Below are 23,975 nucleotides of genomic sequence, written 5' to 3' on the forward strand. Positions count from 1 at the left end.
CCCCTCCGGCCCTCCCCGGCGCGCAGCCCGGCCGCTCCCCCTCCTCGCTGCGTCCCGAGCGGCCCCCGGCGGCGCCACCGCCACCCCCCCGAGGCCCGGGCTCGCGACGGCCGAGGGCTCCGTCGGCCCAAGCCGAGCTGGGCGCCCGCGGCCCGGGTGACGCCTCCGCTCCGCCCCCCTCAGCACCTTCCCCGGCCCCCGACGTTGCGCCCTCTCCTCGGCTTCTCTGCGCTCCCCGGCCCCCTCTCCTGCCTCTGGCCCCGGCCCCCCGTCTTCTTCCGCAGCCTTCCCTTCGCTCCCTCCCGTCCCCCCCAGCTCCTTGCCTCCAACTCCCTCCCCTTCCACGCCCGCCCTCTCGCCTTCGCCGTCCCAAAGTGGATTAATTATACGCTTTCTGTTTCTCTCTCGCTGCTCTCTCCCGCTGTGAGCCTGCCCGCCTCTCGCTGTCCTCTCTCCCTCTCGCCCTCTCTTCGGCCCCCCCTTTTCACGTTCACTCTGTCTCTCTCACTATCTCTGCCCCTCTCTGTCCTTGATACAACAGCTGACCTCATTTCCCGATACCCTTTCCCCCCCTAAAAGTACAACATCTGGCCCGCCCCGGCCCGCAGACAGCCCGTCCTCCCTAAAGAATCAGAGAGAATTTGCCCCCCCCCCAAAAAAAAGCCATCCCCCCGTTCTGCCCCGTCGCACATTCGGCCCCGGCGACTCGGCCAGAGCGGCGCTGGCAGAGGAGTGTCCGGCAGGAGGGCCTTCGCCCGCTGCTCGGTTTGCAATACGCAGCAGGAAGGTGGGCGGCCCGGTGCCGGCTTTCAGGTAAGCGGCGCGCGGGCCGGACCCGGCGGGGCGGCGGAGCCCGGGCGGACGGGGCTGGGGGGCTGGCGGTGCCTTCCCCGGGCGAACCCCGCGCTCTCCCCTGCGCCGCGGAGCAGGGGGCGCGGGGTGGGGGCGGGGAGGGACTTGGGGAGCGCCGGGGGAGGTGTGAGCTCTGTGCGAGGCGACTTCCTGGTCGCTTGCGGGTGCAGGGGGCTGTTCCTCAAAGTTTGTGATTTGCGCCGTGCGGGGGCAAGGGCGGGCGTGGGGGGGCGGCGGCCGTGTAATGAGAAGGGGCGCAAATCTCAGAAACCCACCCTGGTATGTTGACTCCTTGCCAGCAAGACCGAGAGAGGAAAACTGGGTGGGCGGGGCCAGGATGGAGCGAGGGGGGCCGAGTTGGCAAGAGAGTCCTGCCAGACGCCACATTCCCTCGGCGCCCCCCCACCGCCTCCCTCTCTCGGTCCCCGACATTTCCAACCAGGAATCTGGGTGGAGGGGGGCTGGTCCAGGGCTCAGAGGGGCCCGGAATGGACCGTCCGGAGAGGGTAACTGCCCCTGCCCCCGTGGGCAGATGGAAGTTTCCATACAAGGAGTTGGAAAGCAGCCCCCTCCGGAACCGCCCCCCCCCATTTCCTTGTGCCGTGATGGGCTGGGGGTGCAGGAGGGGCCCCCTCCCCCGCCCTGGGACTTTGCTGAGACGCTGGGGCTAGCGGTTGGGGGTGCAGGAGAGGAGGGACTGGCTGGGCGGACGGAGGGGGCGGGAGCGAAGGGGGCGGGGGGAGTGGTCAGCTGGGAGCGGGGTGGGGGCAGGGTGGAGCCGGGGCTGGGAGGAGCCGGCCCAGACATAAAAGCTGAGGCACTGACCAGCCTGCAAACTGGACATTAGCTTCTCCTCGGAGGCAGCCTTCCAGCTTCCTCCTCCTCCTCCTCCTCCTCATCCTCCTTCAGCCCCAGCGAGCCTCCTGTCCAGCTACAGGTAACGCGGCTCTGGAGCCAGGACCCCGCTGCGCTGCGGCTCCCGCCCGCCGCCCGCAGCCCCCTCGGCTCCTGCCTGCCGCCCCTCACTCAACCCCCACCCCTCCTCCCTGCCTCTGCCCCCCACCCCTCCTCGGCCCACTGGCTCACCTGGCCCGTGGGGCTGCCTGCCTGCCGTCCAGCCTCGGCTCTCCGCTGGTGTCCTGGACTGGACCCCACACCAAGTGGCTGGGCTTGCAGAAAGATGGAGTTGCCGCTCGGACAGCAGGAATTCCTAGCTGGCCAAATTTGCTTTCAGAATTTGGAGGGGGCGGCGGTGGGGCAGCGGGGAAACAGGCGGGGGTTTCGCCCAGCCAGGGGCGGTGGGCGAGGTGGCTGTTTAGATCTTCCATGGAGCTGGCCCCTGCTTGTCAGGGGCTTAAGCGAGACTGAGTTTCCTCCTCAGTCCTCTCATTTCCTACACGATTTATTGCATCAAAATTCCAGCATGCAGCAACCTTGCTCCAGGCGGGGAAGGCTGTGCGGCTCGGCGCCCCGTGTTCGCTGGGTGCAGTGTCTGGGACGGACACATGTGGGCAGCCCACCGGGGCCCTTGCTTGAGTAGCCTCAGGGTGACCGGCAGAGGGGCGCCGGGCCGTGACTGTCCTCCCAGAAGGGGCTCGTGGCTGGGCCTGCCTGCCTGGGGGGCTTCCACCTTTTGGACAGGCGGAAGTGGCTCGCTGTGTCTCAAGGGAAGCCAAGGTCCTTCCCCTTTACAGGGCCTATTTACCCCAGTCTGCAGCCTTGCAGCCTTGTGAGGGGGTGTGTCCTGAGGTGTGTCTCTTCCCCCAGATGGGCCCTGAAGGGACCTGGTGTCTGGCCCCCCGGGGGGTCCTGACCTTCAGCTCTCCGGGTGGGGTTTGGCATCCCAAGAGGGGAGCAGCTCTGGTGTTCCTGGAAGGACTTTGAGGCCCCTGGCCATTGGGAGTGTGATGCGAGGCCTGGAAAGGAGGCTTTTGGTTTAATGTGTGTTTTGGGGACCCGAGGGAAGACTGGGGTCCGGGAACTAAGTGATGCCGGAGAACGAGGCTCCTGGGAGCATGGCTGGCACCCCATGTCAGCCACCAGACCCTTGACCTTTGCTCAGCCGCAGGCCGAAAGGTTGGGAAAGGCTGTCTGGGAGGGAGTGACATGGGGCCGGGACCCCCCGCTGTTGCCTGGGGAGGGAGGCTGGTCCTCCTGGCGCCCTTGCCCGGCTGGTCCTCTGGGATGCACATGTTCTGTGCCGGGGTGGGGCCCTCTGCCATCTTGGCTGGTGCAGGGAGGCCCAAGAAGTGGCCAGTGCCTTGTGCTGGCCCCGCCCCCATGACTTCATAGGACGGAGGCCAGGTCCAGTGTCCAGCACTGGCCCCTGCCGCTCTGGGTGTGGCCAAGCCTCGGCAATAATAGGAGGGGGACAGTGATCCCCACGTGAAGGTACTGGTGCCCATCAGAGAGGCTCTACCCCCGGCCCTGCCCTCCTCGTGGGGTGATTCTGCATCCCACCAGCCTCAACAGAGAAAGCTCTTGTTGTTCCTGTAATTAAAGCAATTAAGATTAAGGAGAAAGCCGGGCTTCAGATCTGCAAGTGGACTTGGGTTTAGGAGGTGGCGGGCTTGGGGTCCCACGGGGGCGGGCGTGTCCTGCGGCGGCGGGCGGTGCGGGCTGGCTCAGCCTCTGTCCCCCGCAGGCATCATCGATGGGGATCTCAGCGGGGAAGTCGGCGCTGGCGCTTCTCGCCTTCTGGGCCTTCGCCTCGAGCTGCTATGCTGCTTACCGCCCCAGCGAGACCCTGTGCGGCGGGGAGCTGGTGGACACCCTCCAGTTTGTCTGTGGGGACCGCGGCTTCTACTTCAGTGAGTAGCTCCCTGGGGCCGGGGCGGGCGCAGCAGGTCCTGCCTAGGTGCCCGAGTCCTCCCCACGGTCCCCAGCCGCCTCTGCAGGTCCTCCGGCCTCCCCGGCTCGAGGGCTGGGCCCAGGCTTCTAGCACACGGCTCACAGTCCAGGGAGAAGGGGCAGGTGTGTCCACAGGGGCTCAGACCTGAAGCAGCAAGTGCGGGTGGGGGCGGAGGGGGCGCAGACAGCCTCTCCCTGACCTGCCCATGGGCAGAGCTGTGGGCAGCGGCTTCCCGCACCTCTTGTCCACGTCTTGGCAACGGGCACGTATCCGTGGACTGTTAGATTTGAAATGCAATCACATGGGTTGAACGCCATTAAGAATAAAGGCGCTTGTCACTGGGGGTGTGAGCGTGCATGCTCAGGGACACCTGGCTCCATCCGCGAGGGGCCCGCTGCCCTGATGGGAGGCAGGGGGTCGGGGCCTGGGCGGGACCCACGCTCGAGGGCAGCGCGTGGTGCAGGCGCTGCCTGCTGGCCTGAGCGTTTTGGCTGGTTCTCACGGTTCCGGACGGGGGCGCCTGGCTGAGCACACGGACCCCTCTGCCCCACTCCGCCCTGCGGCAGGGCGTGTCCCCGATGGAGGCGACCTCTCCTTCAGCGTGGGCTCTTGCCCTCACCCCCCATAGTCTGGGCCTCCGATTCTTTACCGTCAGGAGAGCGTCCACCTGGCTTCCAGGGGAAACGAGGGAGCAGGGGCAGCCTGACCCTCAAGATGGGGCGTGTGCCCTCCCTGGGCTCAGCCAAGCACCTCTCGGGCCGTGGGGGGGCGGGGGTGGGGACACGGCTGGGGCAGCCGGGGGAGGGTCGTAAGGCTCGAACCCAGCCCACCACCTCCACGAGGCATCTTCCTCCACAGCTGTTACTTACCCACACTCTGAAATGGGCCGGCAACGCCCGTCTTGGCATGTCAGCGCTTTGCTCTGAAAAGCACGCCTGCTTCTTCATGCTTCCGAGGCCCCTGCCTGCCCTGGCCTCTCCCGTGGCCTCTCTCTCTGCCACCCTTGGGGGCAGGAAGTGGCACCGCAGCGCCTAGTGCCGGCCGGCCCTGGCACAGGCTTGCCCCCCTGACGGGCGGGCTGGGCTGAGCCCCCAGCCCGTTTGACCCTGCAGCCGGACCCCTTACTGGGGGCTCCCTTCCCGCCCCCCCCCCATGGACGGCGAAGGAAGGCGGGGACTTCACGTGGCCGAGTCTGGAGCCTGCGGTGGGGGGAGGGGAGGGCGGGAAGAAAGGAGGGCGTGGTCTGTGCAGCTCCTCACTCCTCTCCTCCCGTCTTCTCCTTCTTCCGTTCCTGCTGGTCTCAGCGGTGGCCTCTCTAGGGCCATGGGCGCCTAGGCTCCTGGTTGCTGCAGGGGTGGCACCTGCATCCCAGCCGGCCTTCGGGCCGGGACCCCCCTGCCATTCGAGGAGGAGGCACAAGACGCCAGGGGCTGGTTCTGGTCACTCACGCTCACTCTCCCTTCTCGCCTTTCTGGGGCCCACCTCTCGCTTCCTTCCTCCACTCCAGGCTGCAGCTGGCTGTCCTTGCAGGGCCACTGGGTGTCCCGTCCTGAGGGTGAGGGCGGGGGGCTGGCCGGAGGACCCCTGCCTCTGCCAGGTGCGGGCACTGACCTGTCCTCCCTTCCTCCCTGGGGGACCGCCAGGCCGACCATCCAGCCGCATAAACCGACGCAGCCGTGGCATCGTGGAAGAGTGTTGCTTCCGAAGCTGCGACCTGGCCCTCCTGGAGACTTACTGTGCCACCCCCGCCAAGTCCGAGAGGGATGTGTCTGCCTCTACGACCGTGCTTCCGGTAAGACGGCCCCGCAGCTGCCCCCCTCCCCTCTGGGGGCGTTGGCACTGGCTGTCACACCTGCCGTCACGCCTCGGGCACCTGGGGCATTGGGCGTCGCCCCTGTGTCCCCCGGGGGCCTGGGCAGCCCCTGACTCGCTCTTCCTCGCCCAGGACAACCTCACCGCTCACCCCGTGGGCAAGTTCTTCCGACATGACACCGGGAAGCAGTCCACGCAGCGCTTGCGCAGGGGCCTGCCCGCCTTCCTGCGAGCGCGCCGGGGTCGCACGCTCGCCAAGGAGCTGGAGGCGCTCAGAGAGGCCAAGAGTCACCGTCCGCTGATTACTCTGCCCACCCAGGACCCTGCCACCCACGGGGGCGCCTCTTCCGAGGCATCCAGCGATTAGAAGTGAGCCAAACGTCGTAATTCTGCCGAGTGACACCATCCACCTTGCGCCGTCCTCTTGGCCGGGACCGCCCCACTAAGTCCCTCTCCGAAATCTCTGCACCCTCCTGTCTGCGGGCCTCCCTACCCCAGCCCCTGTGCCCCGACCTCCCCACGTCAGGCAACACCCCCCCGGCCCCCTCCACCTGGCCGAGGGGATCAGAACAACATCTCTAAAAATGTACAAAACCAATTGGCTTTAAACATCCCCCCAAATTATCACCCCCCAAATTACCTCCAAATTATACAACCAAAATTGCAATCATGAACCCCTCAATCAGCCCCCTTGAAACGAATTGGCTTTTTAGCAACACCAGAATAGCAAACCAGCTTTCCAAAAACTTCTAAAAAAAAAAAAAAAAAAATCAATTGGCTGAAAAAAATACTAAAAATAAATTGGCTTAAAAACAATTGGCAAAAAAAAAGAATTCGCCCCCCCCCCCCCCTTCCTTCTCATTCCTTTTGGATCTGGACTTAAATTGGCTTTGATCTAATCATTGAAGAGAAAGGAAGGGGCCAAATTTGCAGGTAGGCTTGTCCCTGCTGGGCAGCCATCTCCCCGCCACCGCCAGGCCCTCCCCGGGTACTGGCAGTGTGACACCAAAGACCCAAACCCGCTCCTCCTCCAAGTTTCCATCACTGAGACCAATACAGAGCAGTGAGGGGACCCCGTAAGACCAGAGGAGGGGAGCGCGGAACAGAAACCCCTCATCGCACTGATAAAATTGAATTGGCAAAAAATAAAATAAAATAAAATTGAATTGGCAAAAAAAAATAAATAAATAAAAATAAAATTGAATTGGCAAAAAAAAAAATAATAAAATTGAATTGGCAAAAAAAAAAATAAAATAAAATTGAATTGGCAAAAAAAAAATAAAATAAAATAAAATTGAATTGGCAAAAAAAAAATAAATAAAATTGAATTGGCAAAAAAAAAATAATAAAATTGAATTGGCAAAAAAATAAAAAATAAAATAAAATTGAATTGGCAAAAAAAAAAATAAAATAAAATTGAATTGGCAAAACACCCCCACACTCCAAAATCTGACATCACAATCCTTACTTCAGAAAGCACACACAACCCTACACACACACACACACACACACACACACACACACACACACACACACACACACACACACATTCATGCAAACTCACATCCACATTCTCACATGCATCCATGCACGCGCGCACACACACACACACACACACATTCATGCAAACTCACATCCACATTCTCACATGCATCCATGCACGCGCACACACACACACACACACACACACATTCATGCAAACTCACATCCACATTCTCACATGCATCCATGCACGCACACACACACACACATTCATGCAAACTCACACACATCCACATTCTCACATGCATCCATGCACGCACACACACACACACACACACACACACACATTCATGCAAACTCACATCCACATTCTCACATGCATCCATGCACGCGCACACACACACACACACACACACACATTCATGCAAACTCACACACATCCACATTCTCACATGCATCCATGCACGCACACACACACACACACACACACACACACATTCATGCAAACTCACATCCACATTCTCACATGCATCCATGCACGCACACACACACACACACACACACACACATTCATGCAAACTCATACACATCCACATTCTCACATGCATCCATGCACGCACACAACACACACTCACATGCATCCATGCACGCGCACACACACACACACACACACACTCTCTAGGGACACCCGAGCCCAGCCTTTGTGCAGCTGAGACCGAATCCCGTCCCAGACTCCTTTCTGAGCTGCCCCGCGATGAGGTGTTACTGTTCCGGGCTCCCCTCTTGTCCCCTGGGATGCGCCATGGTGGGAAGGTGTATCTCGGGCTCAGGCAGGTGGTTCCATCTTTCCGAGAAGAGGATGATCCCCACTTCTTCTCGGCACCTGTCATGACCCCACAGCCCACAGAATGTAAGTCCTGGGTGCCCCCAGACCCCAGGGGCATCCACGCACCGACCATCGTGCAGAGCGAGGAACGGCCAGGCGGGAGATGGCTGCAGCTAAGCCAGACAAGCCCTACCACATAGCCTGACCCCCTGGGTGTGCTCCTGCAAGACCTGGGGAGCCCCTCCCCCGAGCACACCTAGGGATCATCTTTGCCAGCCTCCTGGGGAAGCCTCTCAGAAATGAGGGGCCCCCCCGGAGGCTGGCAAAGGTGACGGGGAGTGTGGGAAGTCTGGAGGATGGAGGGGTGGGTGGGGGGCAGTGGGGGCTGGGTGGGGGGACATTCCTAGGCAGGAAGCGGTCCAGCAAGATTTTGGAGAGAAACGTTCGGGGGGAGGGAACAGCGAGGCACTTGCAGAATTACCGACAGAAATTAGAACCCAAATTGACGCCAATTGATCTATCTCCCCTCTTTAATTACTCCTGGGGCATCTTTCCTTTTTTTTTTTTATCCCTCCTTAGCTTTTTACGCGCTCATTTACCAATTTGCTCCCCACCCCACGTAACAGGGGGGCAGTGACCAAGGACGAGGAACACACGTAGTCACCACCGTCACCCGCGGCCCTGCCGCCATCCTGCCCTCCGCCATTTATCGCCTTTTTTTAAATTTTTTTTTTACTCTGTCCCTGTCGCTTGGGTTGAGTGGAGAGTGGAGCCTCTGGGGGGGTGCTGGCCACTGTGCCCCCCAGAGAAGTCAGGGGAATGGAGACGGCCGCTGCCCGGCCTGGCCCCCGGGGGACGGTGGCTGGTCCCCGGGGGGTCCTGAGGGGCGGAGGAGGGGGCGGGGAGGCGTCTCTCCAGGTGTCAGGAAGGTGCTCGGTGGCCACCAAGGTGGGGCCCCTGGCCAGCCCGGCTGGCCAGGGGGGAAGGGGCTATGGATGTGTGAGTGAAGGTCTCCAGCGGGCGGGAGCAGGTGGCCGCCTTCCGCGCACTTGGGGAGGCTCTCCCCGTACCCCTCGGGAACAGCTTGCCCGCCTCCTCAGCGCCCCGTCTTGCCCCCAGGAAGCTCGGAGCTCCGCAGGGCTTCCTGGCGTCCAGGCGGGGTGAGGTCGGGTGGTAGGAGAGGCCGGGAGAGCCGGGCCCCGCAGAGCAGAAGAGCTGCGCAGTTTTCTGACCGCTGGGTCACTTGGGCCCCGAGGCCCTCGGGTCTGGTGACACGACACGGCCACCACTCTCGGCACCTCGGGCTGCGGCAGGGACCCGGGCGACTGGGGGCTTACCTCACCCCCGCCTCTGCCCCCAGCGCAGTCCCCCTGCACGGCAGCCCGACTAGTGAGCTAGAGGCCCGACGCCGTGGGGCCCCCGTGACGGGGCTGACACGACCCAGGGGGCGGTTGTGCCAGTCCACCCCAGACACAGCGGGCAGCTCTCCGTGGGTCAGCTCCATCCCGACCCGGGGCCCCTCCCGACCTCCGCGCCCAGCTCGTGGCCCTCCATCTTGTCTCTTCCCCGAGTCCCCCCAGCTGTCTTCAGCGGGACCCCCTCTTGGGTCTCTGTGCCATCACGCGGGGACCCCCACGCGCAGAACACCGAGTGTCATCGTGCCCGCCGCCCCGTCCACCGCGGCCGTGTTCTCCTCCTCTTGCCCGTAACATGCTGTTTCTGGCAGAATCCACAGCCTGGGTTTTGTCTTTAACCTTTATCGCTCGCCATCCCAATAAAGCATTTAAAATTATTTTTTCTGAGTCGTTTGCTCTTTCTCTGGGGTGCCTGGTGGGGGAAGGGAGGGGGAGTCTGAGCCCTGGGGAGGGGGTGGGGTAGGTGGGAAGAGGGGGCAGGGAGACCCTGGGGGGTACCTCCTCTGGGCCCTCACAGCGAGGGGGCGTGGGGAGGACCACCGGACAGCCTGCTGCCCTCAGCAGTTGGGAGGGGGGCTCCGGGGCCACCTCAAGTTCCAGGTCCTCAGAGCTCAGGGCTGGGCAGAGTCCTGGGGGCTTTTACAGGAGCCCACTGATGAGAAGCAAAGAGCCTTCACTGTCAGTCAACCCCAGGGAGCTCTCCCAACCTCGGGGGACAGGGCGTGGGGGGTCGGCCAGGCTCTGGAAGCTTCTGGAGACTGTTGCCGGTGCCAGAGATGGGGACTCGGGGCCACTCACACCTGGGGACTCTCATCACCTGCGTGCCCACCTGCATGAGCAGAAAGGAGCCCCTGCCCCCAAGACTGAGAAGCCCTCCCCTGCTCAGCCCTGCCCCACTTCCCAGACCCCTCTGACTTCTAAGTACCCATGCTCCTCGGAAGACAGTGAGGCTGGCCTAGAAATGCTCGAGGGCTGCCCACCACCCACCACCCCCCAGCTTATGTACCCCCGCACCCTCGGTCAGCAGATCTGCCAGTGGGCACCCAAGGCTCTCTGCCCCATCTGGGTAGTGGACACCTTGCCCGTGAACCACTCACTCCCTCTCTGATACTTAACGCTTGGCCTGGTGCTGGGCTGTGGCCTCGGGGGTCTCGAGGAGTGTCCCCGGGGTGGCCACACTGCCCATGCCCACTGAGAGCTCAGTGTTGGGGTGGGGAGCTGCCTGAAGGAGGTGGGATCAAGAATGATGGGAGAGGCTGTGCTGGATAGGGGCCATCGTGAACTGGGGTTGGGGTGTGGGCCCAGCTTGGGACCCTCTGCCCAGCGCTGCCTGCCCCTGAGACAAGCTCAGAGTTTGCCTCCCATCAGCCCTGTGCATGCAGCCCAGCGCGGTGCCCCTCCCCAGACCCTCGGGTTTCTGGGTCCAGGGTCTCCCTTCCCCCCCAGCTGCGGGCAGCCCAGCCTGCTCACCCACTACAGCCGAGTCACCCCTGCCTCTGCCCGCACCCCGCTTCCCCCACGACCCCTGCAGCCTCCCTCCGCTGGGCAGCCCTGGGCACAGCCAACCCTGCTCCGGCGGCCCTCCTGAGTAGCCGCAGCGTTGGCCCACTGCCCTCGCTGCCCCCACCCCTCTTGGCTGGGTCCAGCCAGGTCCCAGGTGCCCCGGTCTGCCCAGTCTTCCCCTCCTGCCCCTCTGCCTGCTCTGCAAGCTCTCAGCGCACCCTTAGGGCTCCATTCATCCACTCGTTCCTCCATTCATGCCCACGCGCTGCGCCCCAGGCTCGGCATCATGGAGGCAGAAACTGGGGTGATTTTCAGGAGAGAGTGACTCGGGAGTATGGGCCTGGAGGAGGTGAGGGTGGAGTCTCCCCGGAGGAGGTTGAAGGACTGGGTCGTCTTGGGCTGGGAATGGGGGAGGGGGAGGGGTCCGCGTGGGGGATGCGATCAGAGGCCACTGTCGCTCACTCAAGGGACATTTGGGGACTCCCGTGGTGGTGGGCTGGTGGGTTGAATAGTGTTGAATAGTGTCCTTCCCAGAAAGACATGTCCAGTTCTAAGCCCCAGAGTCCTCGAATGTGCCCTGGTTTGGGCAAAGGGTCTTAGATGTCATGAAGTGAAGGGTCTGGAGATGAGACCGTCCTGGATTTAGGGAGGGCCCAGACCCAGGGACAGGACCGGGGAAGGAGGCAGAGAAGGGGCCGCGTGAGAGTGGGGCAGAGACTGGGGGGACACGGCCACAAGCCAGGAGCCCCAGAAGCTGAACGAGGCAGGAAGGACCCTCCCCTGGAGCCTCTGGAAGGAGTCCGGCCCTGGACACCTCGGTTTTAGCCCAGTGAAGCTGACTGCAGGCCTCTGGTCTCTGGGACTGGGCGAGAATGACTTTCTGTAGTTTTAGGCCATCCAGTTAGTGTCATCGAGGAAACGAGTTACGTGAGGGCTCTGCGGGGCAGAATGGGGGTGGGGCACGCCACCCGCCTGGTGGGTCCCCGCGTGTCCCCACTCCTGACCGCCGCTCGGAGGCCAGGTGGTCTTCTGAAACATAGACCATGCCCTGCCCCCTGCAGACAAGCAGATTCCTCATGACAGCTTGGCCCGGGGCTGGCTGAGCACACGCATGGTGTCCCTGCCTGATGGCCTGGGAGCCGGCTGCCTCTGCCCAGATTGGGACTGCTGTCCCTGCGGGCGTCCGGGTGCCCCTCGGGAGGCCCTCCCCGACCACCCTCTCAGGAGCGCTCCTGCCACCCAACCACCTGCTGAGTGAAGAGGACGCGGGGAGGGCCGGAGGTGACCCTGGGCTTGAGTGTGAGCCCCAGGAGGGCCTGCCTTTGCTGAGCCAGAGGCCCTGGAGGAGCTTCCTGGCTGCTCACCCCACTGTGTCTCCCCCTGGCATCTTCACCTGAGCTGCCAGTGGCTCCTGCCAGGGCCTGAGCAGCCCCCTCAGTACATGGCAGACCCCCGGCCCGGCGTGCTCACGGCTGCCACCCCTCACCTGCTCCAGGGTCCTCTGTCCCGCCCCCTCAGCCCTCGGCTGCACCAGCCTCTGGACCCTGCTGCCTCCAGCCTTGGTCTCTGCTCCAGCCACTCTCCACGTGTGCCTAGAGGCCCCTGGCCTGCCCTCCCCATAGGATCCTCCATGGCTCCCATGGGCCACCGGGCAAAGGGGTGCAAGCCTCAGGCCAGGCCTTCCTGGGGTCTTAGGCACCCAGCGCGTTCTGGCTTCTTGGGGGGTCATGTCTCAGTCCCCACGCCCCCCTGCCCGGCTCCCGGGGTCCTGCTCTGCCTGCCCCCTCTCTGCCCCTCACCCCTCCGGCTCCGCACAGCCTGACTGCTCTGCCTCCTGGGCTCTCTAACACCCTGCACGCTTTCCACTGTGCTCTGCTGTCCTCGCTCATCACTGCCCCCACCCCTGGGTCTCTAGGGCCCGGAGCTGCCCCTCCGTGTAGACAGGGGGCCTGGCGTTCAACCCCCTGCCTCTGTCCCCAGACCTGCCACACCACAGGTGCATCGTCCCGCTCACCATCAGGTCCTCCCAAGCTCTCCAGAGTCCTCGGGGGAGCCCCCAGGGCAGAGCCAGCCAGGAAGAAGGCCCTGGAGGCTGGGGGCAGGGACCCCACCACACACACCCCCAGGGAACCCCTTGCCTCCCAGCCCGTCTGCGCCCCTCCTTCAGGGGAGAGCCCCGCCTTCCCACATGGCCTCATCCCTAGTAACCCGCGTCCACCTGCCCGGCGGGTCCTGGCTCCCAGGGTCCTCGCGTCCCCCTGGCTGGGGCCTGGTACCCAGCAGGCACTCCCATGCAGGTGTGGTCACCCCGGGCAGCCCGGCCTACCTGCCCAGCCCCCTCTGGCCTCATTAGGGCAGCTCCAGCCTCTCCCTCCCCAGCCCAGCCAGCCCCAGCCTCCACGGCCAGAAACCACAGAGAAAATGCCTGTTTGTGCCAGTTATGCCGAAAGCAAAACAGTTTGTGGTTTGTGACCCAAATTTTTTGCCTTTTTTTTTTTTTTTCAGAACATAACAAAGCTCAAGACAACTCCCCCCACCCCCACCCCCCCAGGCAGACAGAAACAATCTGTTTATACTGGCCCTCGCCCCAGGCCGGGCCCTCCGCGCTGGTCGGCCTCGCAGAAGGGGTGCGGGGCCTGGCCAAGGGGGGCACCCCCAGGCTGGGGTGCTGGGGGCTGAGGGAGCTCCTCCGTCTAGTTGAAGGGGGGTCCCACAGGCCCGCACAGAGGATGCGGCAGGCTGATGGGGTCCCTGGAAACCCCCACCTGAGTCTGTCATCAGCCCCAGGCCCCACCCCTTCTCACGGACCCGTGGGATGGCCGGGTTCAGCCCATCATCCGCCTGCCCGCCCCGCATGGCACCCCCTTCTCCCTGCTCCTCCAAAGATCCTTGCCCTAGCCCCCTGGGGGTTGTGGACCCTCGTCCAGCTCTGCATGGACACCACGGCAGGGGGCACGTCCTCTGTCCTGGGGGCGGGCGCCCGGGGAGGCCTGTGTCCGCAGAGCGGCAGCTGAGACCTTGGAGGTCCCAGCCCAGACCAGGCGAGAGTGAGGCAGGGCCCCTCCCAAGACCCAGCAGGGCCAGGCACAGGCTGGACCCCAGAAGTGGGGGCCCTCAGGACGCAGGGCGCCCTGGCCAGGGGCAGGGAGTGGACCCCTTCCCACTCTGATCACTGTGCTCCGCTCCCCCGGGGGCCCCGCCCCGCAGGCAGCCTCCCCCTCGGCCCCTCCTTGGCCCGCATGGAGTCTCCCATCCTCCGGTACCCCAGGCGGCCAGAGCCTGAGGGGAAGGAATTCCTGGGCTGAGGGCTCAGGTGTCCTGCAGGCAGATTCACAAGCACCAGTGGGGCTGAGGCAAAGGCGCCTGGAAGCCCCTGGGCCCAAGGAGGCCCACCCAGAGGGGGCGACTTTGCTGCTGACGCCGAGGCTGGAAGGGCGTTCAAGGCAGAGGGAACAGCCTGGGTGGCTTTGGAGTGACCTGAGGTCTGAGCAGAGCCGCTCAGGTGTGGTTGGTTCTGGAGACCAGGAGGAGCTTGCGGGTGGGGGCGCGGGTAGAGGTGGAGGGGACAGAGCTCCCGGGGAGTGTAGGATGGGGAAGAGCTGGGAGTGGTGGCCCAGTGCCCCTGCCCCAGGGCAGGTACAGGCCCCCCACTCCCGGCAGGTGGTGGAGGCGGGAGGGCCTCCTGCCACAGTCCTGGAGATGGGCCAGGTCGCTGCTGCCGGCCAGCAGCCCGCGCCCCCGTCTGGCCCAGCATCATTTGGGGAAGGCCTGGCCCCGTACCTCTGCTCCCCCTCCCTTCCTTGTCGTCCCTGGCCTCCCCGAGATCAGGACCAGATGCGCCGCTGAGCAGGAATTCTAGCTATTTGGTTAGCCAGTCACTCCAGGGAGTTTCTGATAAGGCGATTTGGTTCTCAGTGGAGCTGGGGAGGGGGAGGAGTGAGAACAAGCGGCTCTCGCCCCCACCCTCCTGGAGCCCCAGGGCCTGGGATGCCCGCCGGCCAGGGCCTCGCCCGGCCAGGCCACTCTGAGGAAGGGAGGCTTCCCAGGCCTCTTATGGCTCCGGGCTGTGCCAGCAGGTGGATGCTGAGGCTGCGGGGGTGCCCGCCCCCAGGGGCCTGGGTGCAGAGTTTCAGTGGGCAGGGAAGGAGCCCACCCTGGGGCCAGCGGTATGCTCCCCGCCGCGACGCCTGCAACACCCCTGTGAGCGCGCCGCCTCCCAACTGCTGGTCCTCTCCGCTCTCGTCTTTTATCCATTTATGTACGTGCCAGGCTCTGAGCCGGGCCCCGGAGCCGTGGAGATGGATAAGGTTCCATCCCCACCCTCGAGACAATTGTCATGCATGAGGACCCTGGTACGTCAGCGCACGGTAACAGGGAGAGCAGGCCTGCAGTGGGGCCCAGGTCGGGGGAGTTACCCCGGGGGAGGAGGCTTCCCACCTGGGACTCTGGCCCTCTCCTTCTCCAGGCCACCTCCTCCCAACGGCTGCTGAGCACTCAGCCCGCTCAGGTGGTGGGCCAGCCCTGCTTGGAGCTTGACGACCCCGGGGTCCCGGGCCAGCCTCTTATCTTGTTCCGCTCTGCTCTTATGGCGGCCTCCTGGGGCCATCTTGACCCTTTCTCTGGTCTTCCAGCCCTTAAGCACTCGGCTTCTATCTCTGTGGACCCCAATACCCCGCCCAGTATCTGGTGCAGAGTGGAGACCCAGCGTGGGCGCCCTGAACGAACAGATGGGTGAGCGGGTGTAAGGGTAGGTGTCTATATGTGTATATGTGTGTGCGTATGGATGTATGTCTTTGTGGGTAGGTGGGTGGGTGGGTGGATAGACAGATGGATGAGTAGATATATATAGGGGTGGATATATGCAAGAGACGTGGGCTCAATCCCTGGGTCAGTAAGATCCCCTGGAGAAGGAAGCAGCAACTTACTCCAGTGTACTTGCTTGGGAAGTCCTATGGACAGAGGAGCCTCGTGGGCTACAGTCTGTGGGGTCACAGGGTCAGACAGAGCTGAGCAGCTAAACAAGCTAAACAACAACAAAGTGGACTGCAGGTCAGCGTGTGTCCGCTGGGGTGTCCCCGCGGCCGCGCCTAATGGGGGAGCAGGGGACAGAGCAGAGACTGAAATTTACTGGATGTCTATCCCTGGAGACATGCTCCATGCTGATTCATATAGAAATGTATCTGCCTTTAGAGTCGGGAACACAATAGGGATTGAAAGATATTTATTGATTAAATGGAATTTGAAGATCTTGTTTAAGTGAACACGGGCTTCCCTGATGGTTCAGACGATAAAGAATCTTCCTGTAATGGAGGAGACCCGGGTTTGATCCCTGGGTCAGGAAGATTCCCTGGAGAAGGGAATGGCAACCCACTCCAGTAATCTTGCCTACAGAAGTCCGTGGGCAGAGGAGCTTGGGCAGCTGCAGTCCGTGGGATCGCAAAGAGTCAGACACGACTGAGCGACTAACACACAGCAAGGGAACATGCATCTGGAGATTGTCTTAAGGACCTAGAAAATCTGAACTCATCAATAAACACGCTGCCAACTGAAAGCTGTAAAACCCTATCCTAGGAAAAGGCACAGGGCCCAGAGAGTTTTATGGGCAAGTTACTTTTTCTTCAGCGTTCAAGATCAGTCCTCTACTGTACAAGATGTTTAAAGCATAGAAGATGAACACAATTATGATTCATTTTCCGTGTCCACATAACCCTGATACCCAGTCAGGAGGACACACAGAAAAAGGGAAACCACAGACTGAGCTCACATGTGAAGACAGACACAAAAACTGTAAATAAAGGAATGAGCAAATTAAATCCAGCCGTGTATTGAATTGGAGTAATAATACACCCTGGCCAAGTGGAGTTTACTTCCAGGAATGCAAGGATGACTCAACATTAGGAAATCCGTTAATATCATTGTGTTAATAGGCCGTATGATAGGAAAGAGAGAAAAAGCCATACAGTAATAGCTTGACAGATAAGTGCCCAGACACGTTCCATAGCATTTAAAGTGCACTCCCCATTATAAACTTGTTCACTAGGGAAGACATAGAAAGGAGTTTCCTTAACACCAGAGAAGAAACTCGTGTTCTCCGCCTGCTGCCTCTCCCCAGCCTGCTAGCCCATCACCCTCTGAAATCAGCCCCACCACCATCCATGCAGCCAAATCCAATGTTTTTCTTTTTAATAAGATGTGGCCTGTCGGGCGCTTTCGCTGGCTCTGCCCTCTACCCTCCCCACCCCGTCCTGAAACCCCTCTCGGCTACACTTCTTGCGTGGAGAAGTCAGCCTCTGACAAACCAGCCCTCTGGCGGACAACAGTCAGAAACCTTGGACAACAGGCGATCAAACAAGTGAAAAGCTACCCAGGGGCTCCAGAGAGTTAGCAAAAAGCAGGTCGTTTTGGAAAGGCAGTCATAGTTCAGGCATCCTGAACCCCAATCTTTCTGGCTTGAGGAACCAGGAGAAGGGGCCTGGGGCAATCAAGATTGCTGAAGAGTGAGGCGGGAATCCCAGAAAGAGCCACGAAGGGGACGTTACAGATTTTATGTATAAACTCTGCTCACTTTCCAGGCGCGAGGTGTCTCTGCAACAGAACAGTCACGAAGTGTGTGATGCAAATCAAGGTGACATGATATACCTGGGGACCTAGGAATAGGAATTTTCCTCTCAATGGAAATATATTAATCGAGGCCAGCTCTGAGGTCACTCAGATACTGGACTGATCCGATACGGACTTCAAAAGAGCTAGGATAACGATGCCTGTGGAGATAAAGGAAAACACATGCACATGAATGAAAAGATGGGAAATTTCAGCACATAGAAAATGCTAGAAACATCTAAGTGGACGGTGAGGGCAGAAAAATTCAGTCTCTGAGATTAAAAAAAAAAAATCACTGGAAGATATTAGTGGCAGAATGGAGATGATGAGAGAGTCTCTGAACTTGAAGACAGGCGGGGAGACGTTATCCAAGGTGAAGCAGAAGCAGAAAAGAAAATTTGTTTTTTAAAGAACAGAAACTCAAGGTCATATGAACGGTATTAAAAAGTCTAACACACAGGTGATTAGGGTCCTGGTAGGGGAGGAGCAAGAGAATGGGGGAGAAAAATATTGGAGAAATAATGGCTAAAATCTGCCAAGAAGTCCAGCAAAACCCAAAGTGGATCAATTTGAAGCAAACTGCACCTGGGTTCATCAAAGTGAAACTGCTGAAAATGAAAATCCAAAAGGATAGGTTTGAAAGGAGGACGCATTACATTACCAAGAGCAATGTGCTAAAGGTGGCAGACTTCTCAACAGAAAAGTGGAGGCCAGGGGAGAGGATGAGATGCTGAGAAAGGCTGAGGTCGCTCAAGTTGGCCTCGGGAGGCCCCTCTGCATCCCGTGCCACTCCAGGTATCTCCCACACCCAGGGCCCAGGAGCGGGTGGGGGTGCGGGGCAGAGGGAAGGAGGCGTGTGTCCCTTCCATGGGTCACGGGACAGGTGGGTCTCCTTCCCGGGTCTGGAGGGAGGCGTGACAAGGAAAAGCAGGGATGCCCGCACCTGTGGCAGGTATGGGCCAGGTCGGTGCCAAGTCTGTTCTCTCAACTGCACAGGTGGGATCTCGCATGCCACGGATGTCTGAGAGATGCCTTGAGCGCAGAGTCGAGGGCTAGGCACCCCATCCTGTGGGCGATGGGGACGTTGCCGGTGAGAATCACTTTCGGGGATGACTGAAGAAAGTGGGCTGCTTTGGGGCAGGCACCTCTGGAGCATGCCACCCCCGGCCCAGCCCGGCCCGGGGCTCCCGGGAGAGGAAGCCGAGGGGGTCAGGCCCCCTAATCCTGGTCATCCCCGCCCACCATGAGTTCTGTGGAAGCCTCTCCCAGCACCCCAGGATTTCAGGTCTGATTCCCTGTGACGTCCGGGGAAGGGCATTCCTGAGGGTGCCCCAGACGAGGGATGTGGGGCCAGCTGCCCAGCACAGGCCGCAGTCTCCCTGCACGCTCTGCTTGCCGTCAGCACAGAGGCTGGGCTCTTCTCCCAGCACTTCACCAGGGGTTCTAAAGAATTCCCAGAACCAAAGGAGTCCAGCCGCTGCCAGGCCGGCAGGCAAGGCTCATGGAGGCAGCAACAGCCGTGGAGAAGCTCAGGGTGGACAAGGGGGAGGTATGAGGGGCGCGGGGGACTCTGTCCTGGGAAGTCCACACCTGACTTGGGGGCAGCCAGGAACACATGGAGGAGAAGGATGGGCCGTGGGAGCCCCAGGAATTGCATTCCTCCAGGTGAAGCTGGTCGAGGAGGGTTCCCTGGAAGAGGAGAGGCTCATGGAAGGCCTCGAAGGCCGAGGAGAATTGAATCAGGAGGGCAGACAGGCGGGGACGGTGGGGTGCGTGCACAGAGAAGAGTGAGGGGACTGGAGCTGTTCTCCCACCAGGTATCTTTATAGGAGCGGAGTTTGCCTGGGGCGGGGGGCGGGGGCGGCAATTTCAGGGGGAGGCTGGAGCGAGGGTCTCCCGGCCTGCTGGCCTCTGCTCCAAGAGGCAGCCGCGGAGCAGGCTCCCAGGCCGGCGGCCAGCTGCACTTGAGAACGCACTTGACAAAGTAGTAAACTTTATTAATCCCACGAAGCTGGACTCTGGAGTGTGTCTTGATGCTCTGCAAACGCGGCAGGGCTCGAGGCGGCGGCTGGCACCCCCCGGAGAAGCCCTCCCTGGGCGGCCTGAGTTCCAGGCTCAGCGGCCACCAACCTGCACGTGCTGGCCGCGCTCTCCGAGGAGAAGGACCGTCCTGTCACCTCGAGGGAAGCAGCCTGTGGAAGCCGCTGTCGGTGATCCCTTTCGAACTTCCAAGCAGAATCTGGGGCACGTGCACACGCGCGGCGTTCCAGTCCCGAAAGATCCCGAAGAGCCAGGTGACGGCATTCCTGGGCCCGAGTTTTTGCTCTCAGCCCTGGAGAGCGTGGCCTTGGATGCTCCCGCCTAACCTGGGGACCGGCACATCCCAGTGGCCACACACAGGGAGGAGTCCCCTGAGAGAGCCAGACAGACCGGGGGCGTTTTCCCCCCAATCAGCTTTACTTTGGAACAATTGTAGATTTACAGACAAAACTGCACAGGCGGTGGAGAGTTTCCCGAATCCCCCCATGCGTGTGTGGAATGGAAGACTGCGAAGGTCCCCAACCCAGCTCCCAGCATCACCTGGGGTCACCGGGATTTCTGCTCCATCCCCCTTCTGCTTGTTCATCATTTCTTTCATCTCCCGGATGGAGGGGTTTTCAAAAAAACAGCATCTGGAGAGGTTGCTGATGGGGCTTCAGACCCCACAGTGCAGCCCACTTTTGAGAATCCACCCCTTGTCGGGGTCCTGGGAAGTCCCCTGAGTGACCCTCCCTCTCCCCAGAGGCCGCGTCTCCACGGGCACTCACCTTCCCCAGCCACAGAGCTTTCCCGAGCCTGAGGCCGTGCCACGCTTCCCACTAAATGTGCTTTGTCTTGAAAAGCTTCGTGACTTTTTTGCTTAAAAAGATGCTTTATGTTAATATGGAGTATCTTGTGACTTTTAATTCACTTAGAATATTTTTAAGATTTTTTGATGTGGACCATTTTTTTAAAGTCTTTATTGAATTTGCTACAATATTGCTTCTGTTTCCTGTTTTGTTTTGGCTGTGAGGCATGCAGGATCTTAGTTCCCTGACCAGGAATCAAACCCACATCTCTTGCGTTGGAAGATGAAGTCTTAGCCACTGGACCACCACGGAAATGCCTAGAATACATATATTTTTCTAATTTTTAAAAATTCAAATATTTGAGAACATTTCCACGCTTTAGTGTTAACATCTAATCCGGCAAATCTCAGCGGATGCCACCCTCCCTCAACTAACGCTCTTTGGGATCCTCTATAATCTTCAGGAATGTCAAGGGGTCCCGAGGCAAGAATAACGGGGAGCGGAGGTCACGGGGCCAGGGCTGGGGAGCAGCTCTGTGTCCAAGCTGCTGGGTCTCATCTCTCTGCGCATTAAGGCAGGGACCACAGGGGCGAGGGAACCTCACGGGTGGGCTGTGTAGACCGTCTGTGCTCCGTTGGCAGCGGCACCAAAGATCCGCGCCTCATAGCCCTCAGAAAGGGCAGAACCGGTTTAGGGTTATGAGAAAACTTCGCAGAAATTTCAGAGTCCCCTCTACCCCCCGCCCACCACACAAAACACATGCAACACGCCCCCACCGTTCACGCCCTGCTCTCGGGGAAGAACTGGTCGGCATCAATGAACTCCTATTGGGACGTTATTACAGGTAACGACGGTCACGCTTCCCACCAGGGCTCACCCTCGGAGCTGAGCATTCTTTGGGCTTGGATAGACGTATAAGGGTGGGTACTCATGGCAACAGCATCACGGGGTCCCGAGAAATAGTCTCGCTCCCCTGAAAACCCTCAAGCTCTGCCCGCTCATCCCTCACCCGCCGTGAACCCCCGCAGCCGCCGAGCCTTTCCTGTCCCCTTTGTCCTGCATTTTCCAGAATGCCACGCAGTTGGGTTTAGGCCACGCGTGGCCTTCTCAGACCGGCTTCTCCCCCTCAGTCGTGGACATTCACGTTCCCTCCATGTCTTTCGTGGCCTGACAGCTCATTTCTCCATATCACTGAGTAATTAATAACAGTCCATTGTCCCGAAGGACCAGTTTATTAATCTATTCGCCCAGGGAAGGGCATCTTGGTTGCTTCTGCGTTTGGATGATTGTGTGTGAAGCTGGTTTATGTTGACCTCTGTGTGCAGATTTTCTTTCAGCTTTTCTCTTTAATCCAATTTCACTGCAAATGGCTTCTGGGTTTGCTCAGAACAGTTTTGAAGGCCATTCCTCTTTGGCCCCTTGCCGGAAGGACTTGGTAGGGTTCACAGCGTTCTCTGAGGCTTGACGCTGTCTGTGTGAACACCCGGGTCTCTCGCCAGGTCCTGTCTGTCCCCGCCCGGCAGCAGCTCCATCCTGGTGTTGGTGGTTCTCCGTCCTGACTCTGGTTTCCCTGTGACGTGTTCTCACATCTTGCCGGCTAAGCCCCTCTCTGCCCTGCTACTGAGAGCCTTCCCATAAAACTCGCCTCTTACCTGAGTGTCCATCGACAGAGGAACGGATGAAGGAGGTGTGGGACATGCATACAATGGACATTACTCAGCCATTAAAAAGAATGAAATAATGCCCTTTGCAGCAACGTGGATGGAGCTAGAGAGCGTCTTACTGAGTGAAGTCAGAGATAAATATCATAAGATGCCGCTTCTATGCAGACTCTAAAAGGAAATGATACAAATGAACTTATTTACGAAGCAGACACAGACTCCCAGGTTCAGAGAGTGGACTTGTGGTTGCCTGCGGGCGGGGCTGGGGAGGGATGGCTCGGGAATTGGGGGTTGTGGGTGGCGTGTACCCACCGCTGCTCCTGCCTACCCGCTCAGTCGTGTCCGACTCTGCGACCCCGTGGACTGTAGTCCGCCAGGCTCCTCTGTCCATGGAATTCTCCAGGCAAGAATACTGGAGAGAGTTACCCTGCCCTCCTCCAGGGGATCTTCCCAACCTAGGGGTCGAACCTGGGTCTCCTGCATTGCAGGCAGATTCTTTGCCACTGAGCCCCCAGGGAAGCCCCCATGTACATACGACTATATGTAAAATATACAACCAACAAGGACCCACTGCAAAGCACAAGGAAGCCTGCTCAGTATTATGGAACAACCTAAACGGGAGAAGAATTTGAAAAAGAGTCAGATACGTGTGTATGTGTAACTGAGCCACTTTTTGCTGTAGGCCTGAAACTGTCACCACACCTGTACTCAGATAGCAAATAAAGTTTTGTTTTGTTTTAAGTCTCCTCTTATTCCGCTCACAGCGGGCACGGCCAGGGAGGCTATCGTGAACCCTGACCCACCGGGAAATGCAGGGAGCCTGCTCCCCAGCTCCGGGCCTCCTGGCTGCCCCAGGAGCTCGCTCTGTCTGGGGAGAAGCCCGCTGGACGAGATGCTGGCTCTCACGCCCCGGCAGGCAGGCCCGCGCCTTCAGACACAGAGCCTTGAGGCCGAGGCTCTCATCCGAGTGAGCTTTCTTGCTGTGGCTCTTCGGGGGGGGGGGGGCGTAACAGTCACTGGTGTGCTCCTCACCACTCACACCTGGAGCCTGTCCCCGCGAGTGGCCCGGCTCAGAGCCTCCTCGCCTCTGCCCCGAGCACCCACTGCATGCCGAACGGGGTGTCCCAGCCGTGATGTTCCCACCACCCCCAGCCCGTGACTCCATGGGGCTTTGCGAGGGGGTCCATGCGGAGCCCAGCGTGCTCTGGGCCTCTCTGGGCAAGCTTCTCTTTACACGCTCTGGCGACAGGGCGCTCACTCTTGCCCCACGCTGACTGTGGCCCACTAGCCCCTGACCCTGGGTCTCTTCCTGGGACCCCCCTCACGTCCCCCTCAAGCCAGGTGGAACCTCCCTCAGGGTGGCACCTCGTGGGGCTGCACGCATTTCTACTCGGATCGTCCCCGCTTTCAACTGAACTCCACAGCGAGGCCCCAGGAGGGCCCCAGGGGGACCCCAGGGCTGGGAGGGGGCACTCCTCTTCCTGGCCCAGAATCTAATCCAGCCGTGGGGCAGCAGACAGGAAGGGGAGCAGGTGACCCCTGCTGGCTTGCAGGATGCCCGCCCAGTGTCCCTGCCCCCTGACCCCCACGGAGCCCCGCTTAAACTCACGAGTCCTCTGGGAGGGCCAGGCAGCCCCCATGGGGTAACTGAGCCCCACGTGGTGGGGGGCCGTGTGCGGGGGCCCCACACCCTGGCCCCCTTCTCCCTGGCCTGGGCATCAGAGACTGCGGGTCTCCTTTGAGGGTTACTTCAAGGATGCGGGCAGCCCACCCAGCCGGGCTTCTGGCTCCAGCCCCCATCTCCGCTGCCCGTGCCCTGGGGACCCCAACCCAGCCCTCACGTTTGGGGAAAACCACCCGCTTTCTGTTTGTGTACACAGTCCGCCTGCTTCCCGCGAGGTTGGAGGGTCGGCGCGCCAGGGAGTTGGACGTCCTAGTCCTCACGGGCCCGCTGCTCCGAGGAGAAACTTAATCACTTTGTTTTCTTGGTTTAGGTTTTGCTTTTTAATAAAAAAAAAAAAAAATGACCCCGCTCGGCTCTGGCCCCAGGCCTTGTGACGTTCCCTGCACAACAGGCGTCACTTTAAACGCTTGGCCGGCAGGCAGCTCAGGGCCAGGGCTCCCAGGGCGGGCGGTGGAGCCCAG

At 60.6% G+C, this 23,975-nt stretch overlaps 1 protein-coding gene across 2 annotated transcripts; it reads left to right on the forward strand.

Moving 5' to 3' along the window:
- The first annotated feature begins 351 nt into the window (after nucleotides 1-351).
- IGF2 (insulin like growth factor 2) lies at nucleotides 352-9,615 on the forward strand. Of its 2 annotated transcripts, none has more exons than XM_065938011.1 (4): nucleotides 352-813; nucleotides 3,497-3,662; nucleotides 5,347-5,495; nucleotides 5,649-9,615. In XM_065938011.1, exons 2-4 carry the CDS (start codon nucleotides 3,506-3,508, stop codon nucleotides 5,880-5,882), a joined length of 540 nt encoding a protein of 179 aa, XP_065794083.1. In that variant the 5' UTR covers nucleotides 352-813; nucleotides 3,497-3,505; the 3' UTR covers nucleotides 5,883-9,615. The 2 variants fall into 2 exon arrangements, with proteins under 2 accessions (XP_065794083.1, XP_065794084.1); XM_065938012.1 differs by lacking the exon at nucleotides 352-813 and adding an exon at nucleotides 1,645-1,789.
- The last annotated feature ends 14,360 nt before the right edge of the window (nucleotides 9,616-23,975 follow it).

This window comes from Muntiacus reevesi, chromosome 5, assembly GCF_963930625.1.
Source record: "Muntiacus reevesi chromosome 5, mMunRee1.1, whole genome shotgun sequence".
NCBI classification, from domain to species: Eukaryota; Metazoa; Chordata; class Mammalia; order Artiodactyla; family Cervidae; genus Muntiacus; species Muntiacus reevesi.

What these genes read in the sequence shown, in the direction of transcription:
- IGF2 (XM_065938011.1), top strand. Translation starts at nt 3,506, where the DNA reads ATGGGGATCTCAGCGGGGAAGTCGGCGCTGGCGCTTCTCGCCTTCTGG. An exon ending in GGACCGCGGCTTCTACTTCA is followed by an intron (nt 3,663 to 5,346) that starts GTGAGTAGCTCC and finishes GGGGACCGCCAG; the next exon opens with GCCGACCATCCAGCCGCATA. An exon ending in CCTCTACGACCGTGCTTCCG is followed by an intron (nt 5,496 to 5,648) that starts GTAAGACGGCCC and finishes TTCCTCGCCCAG; the next exon opens with GACAACCTCACCGCTCACCC.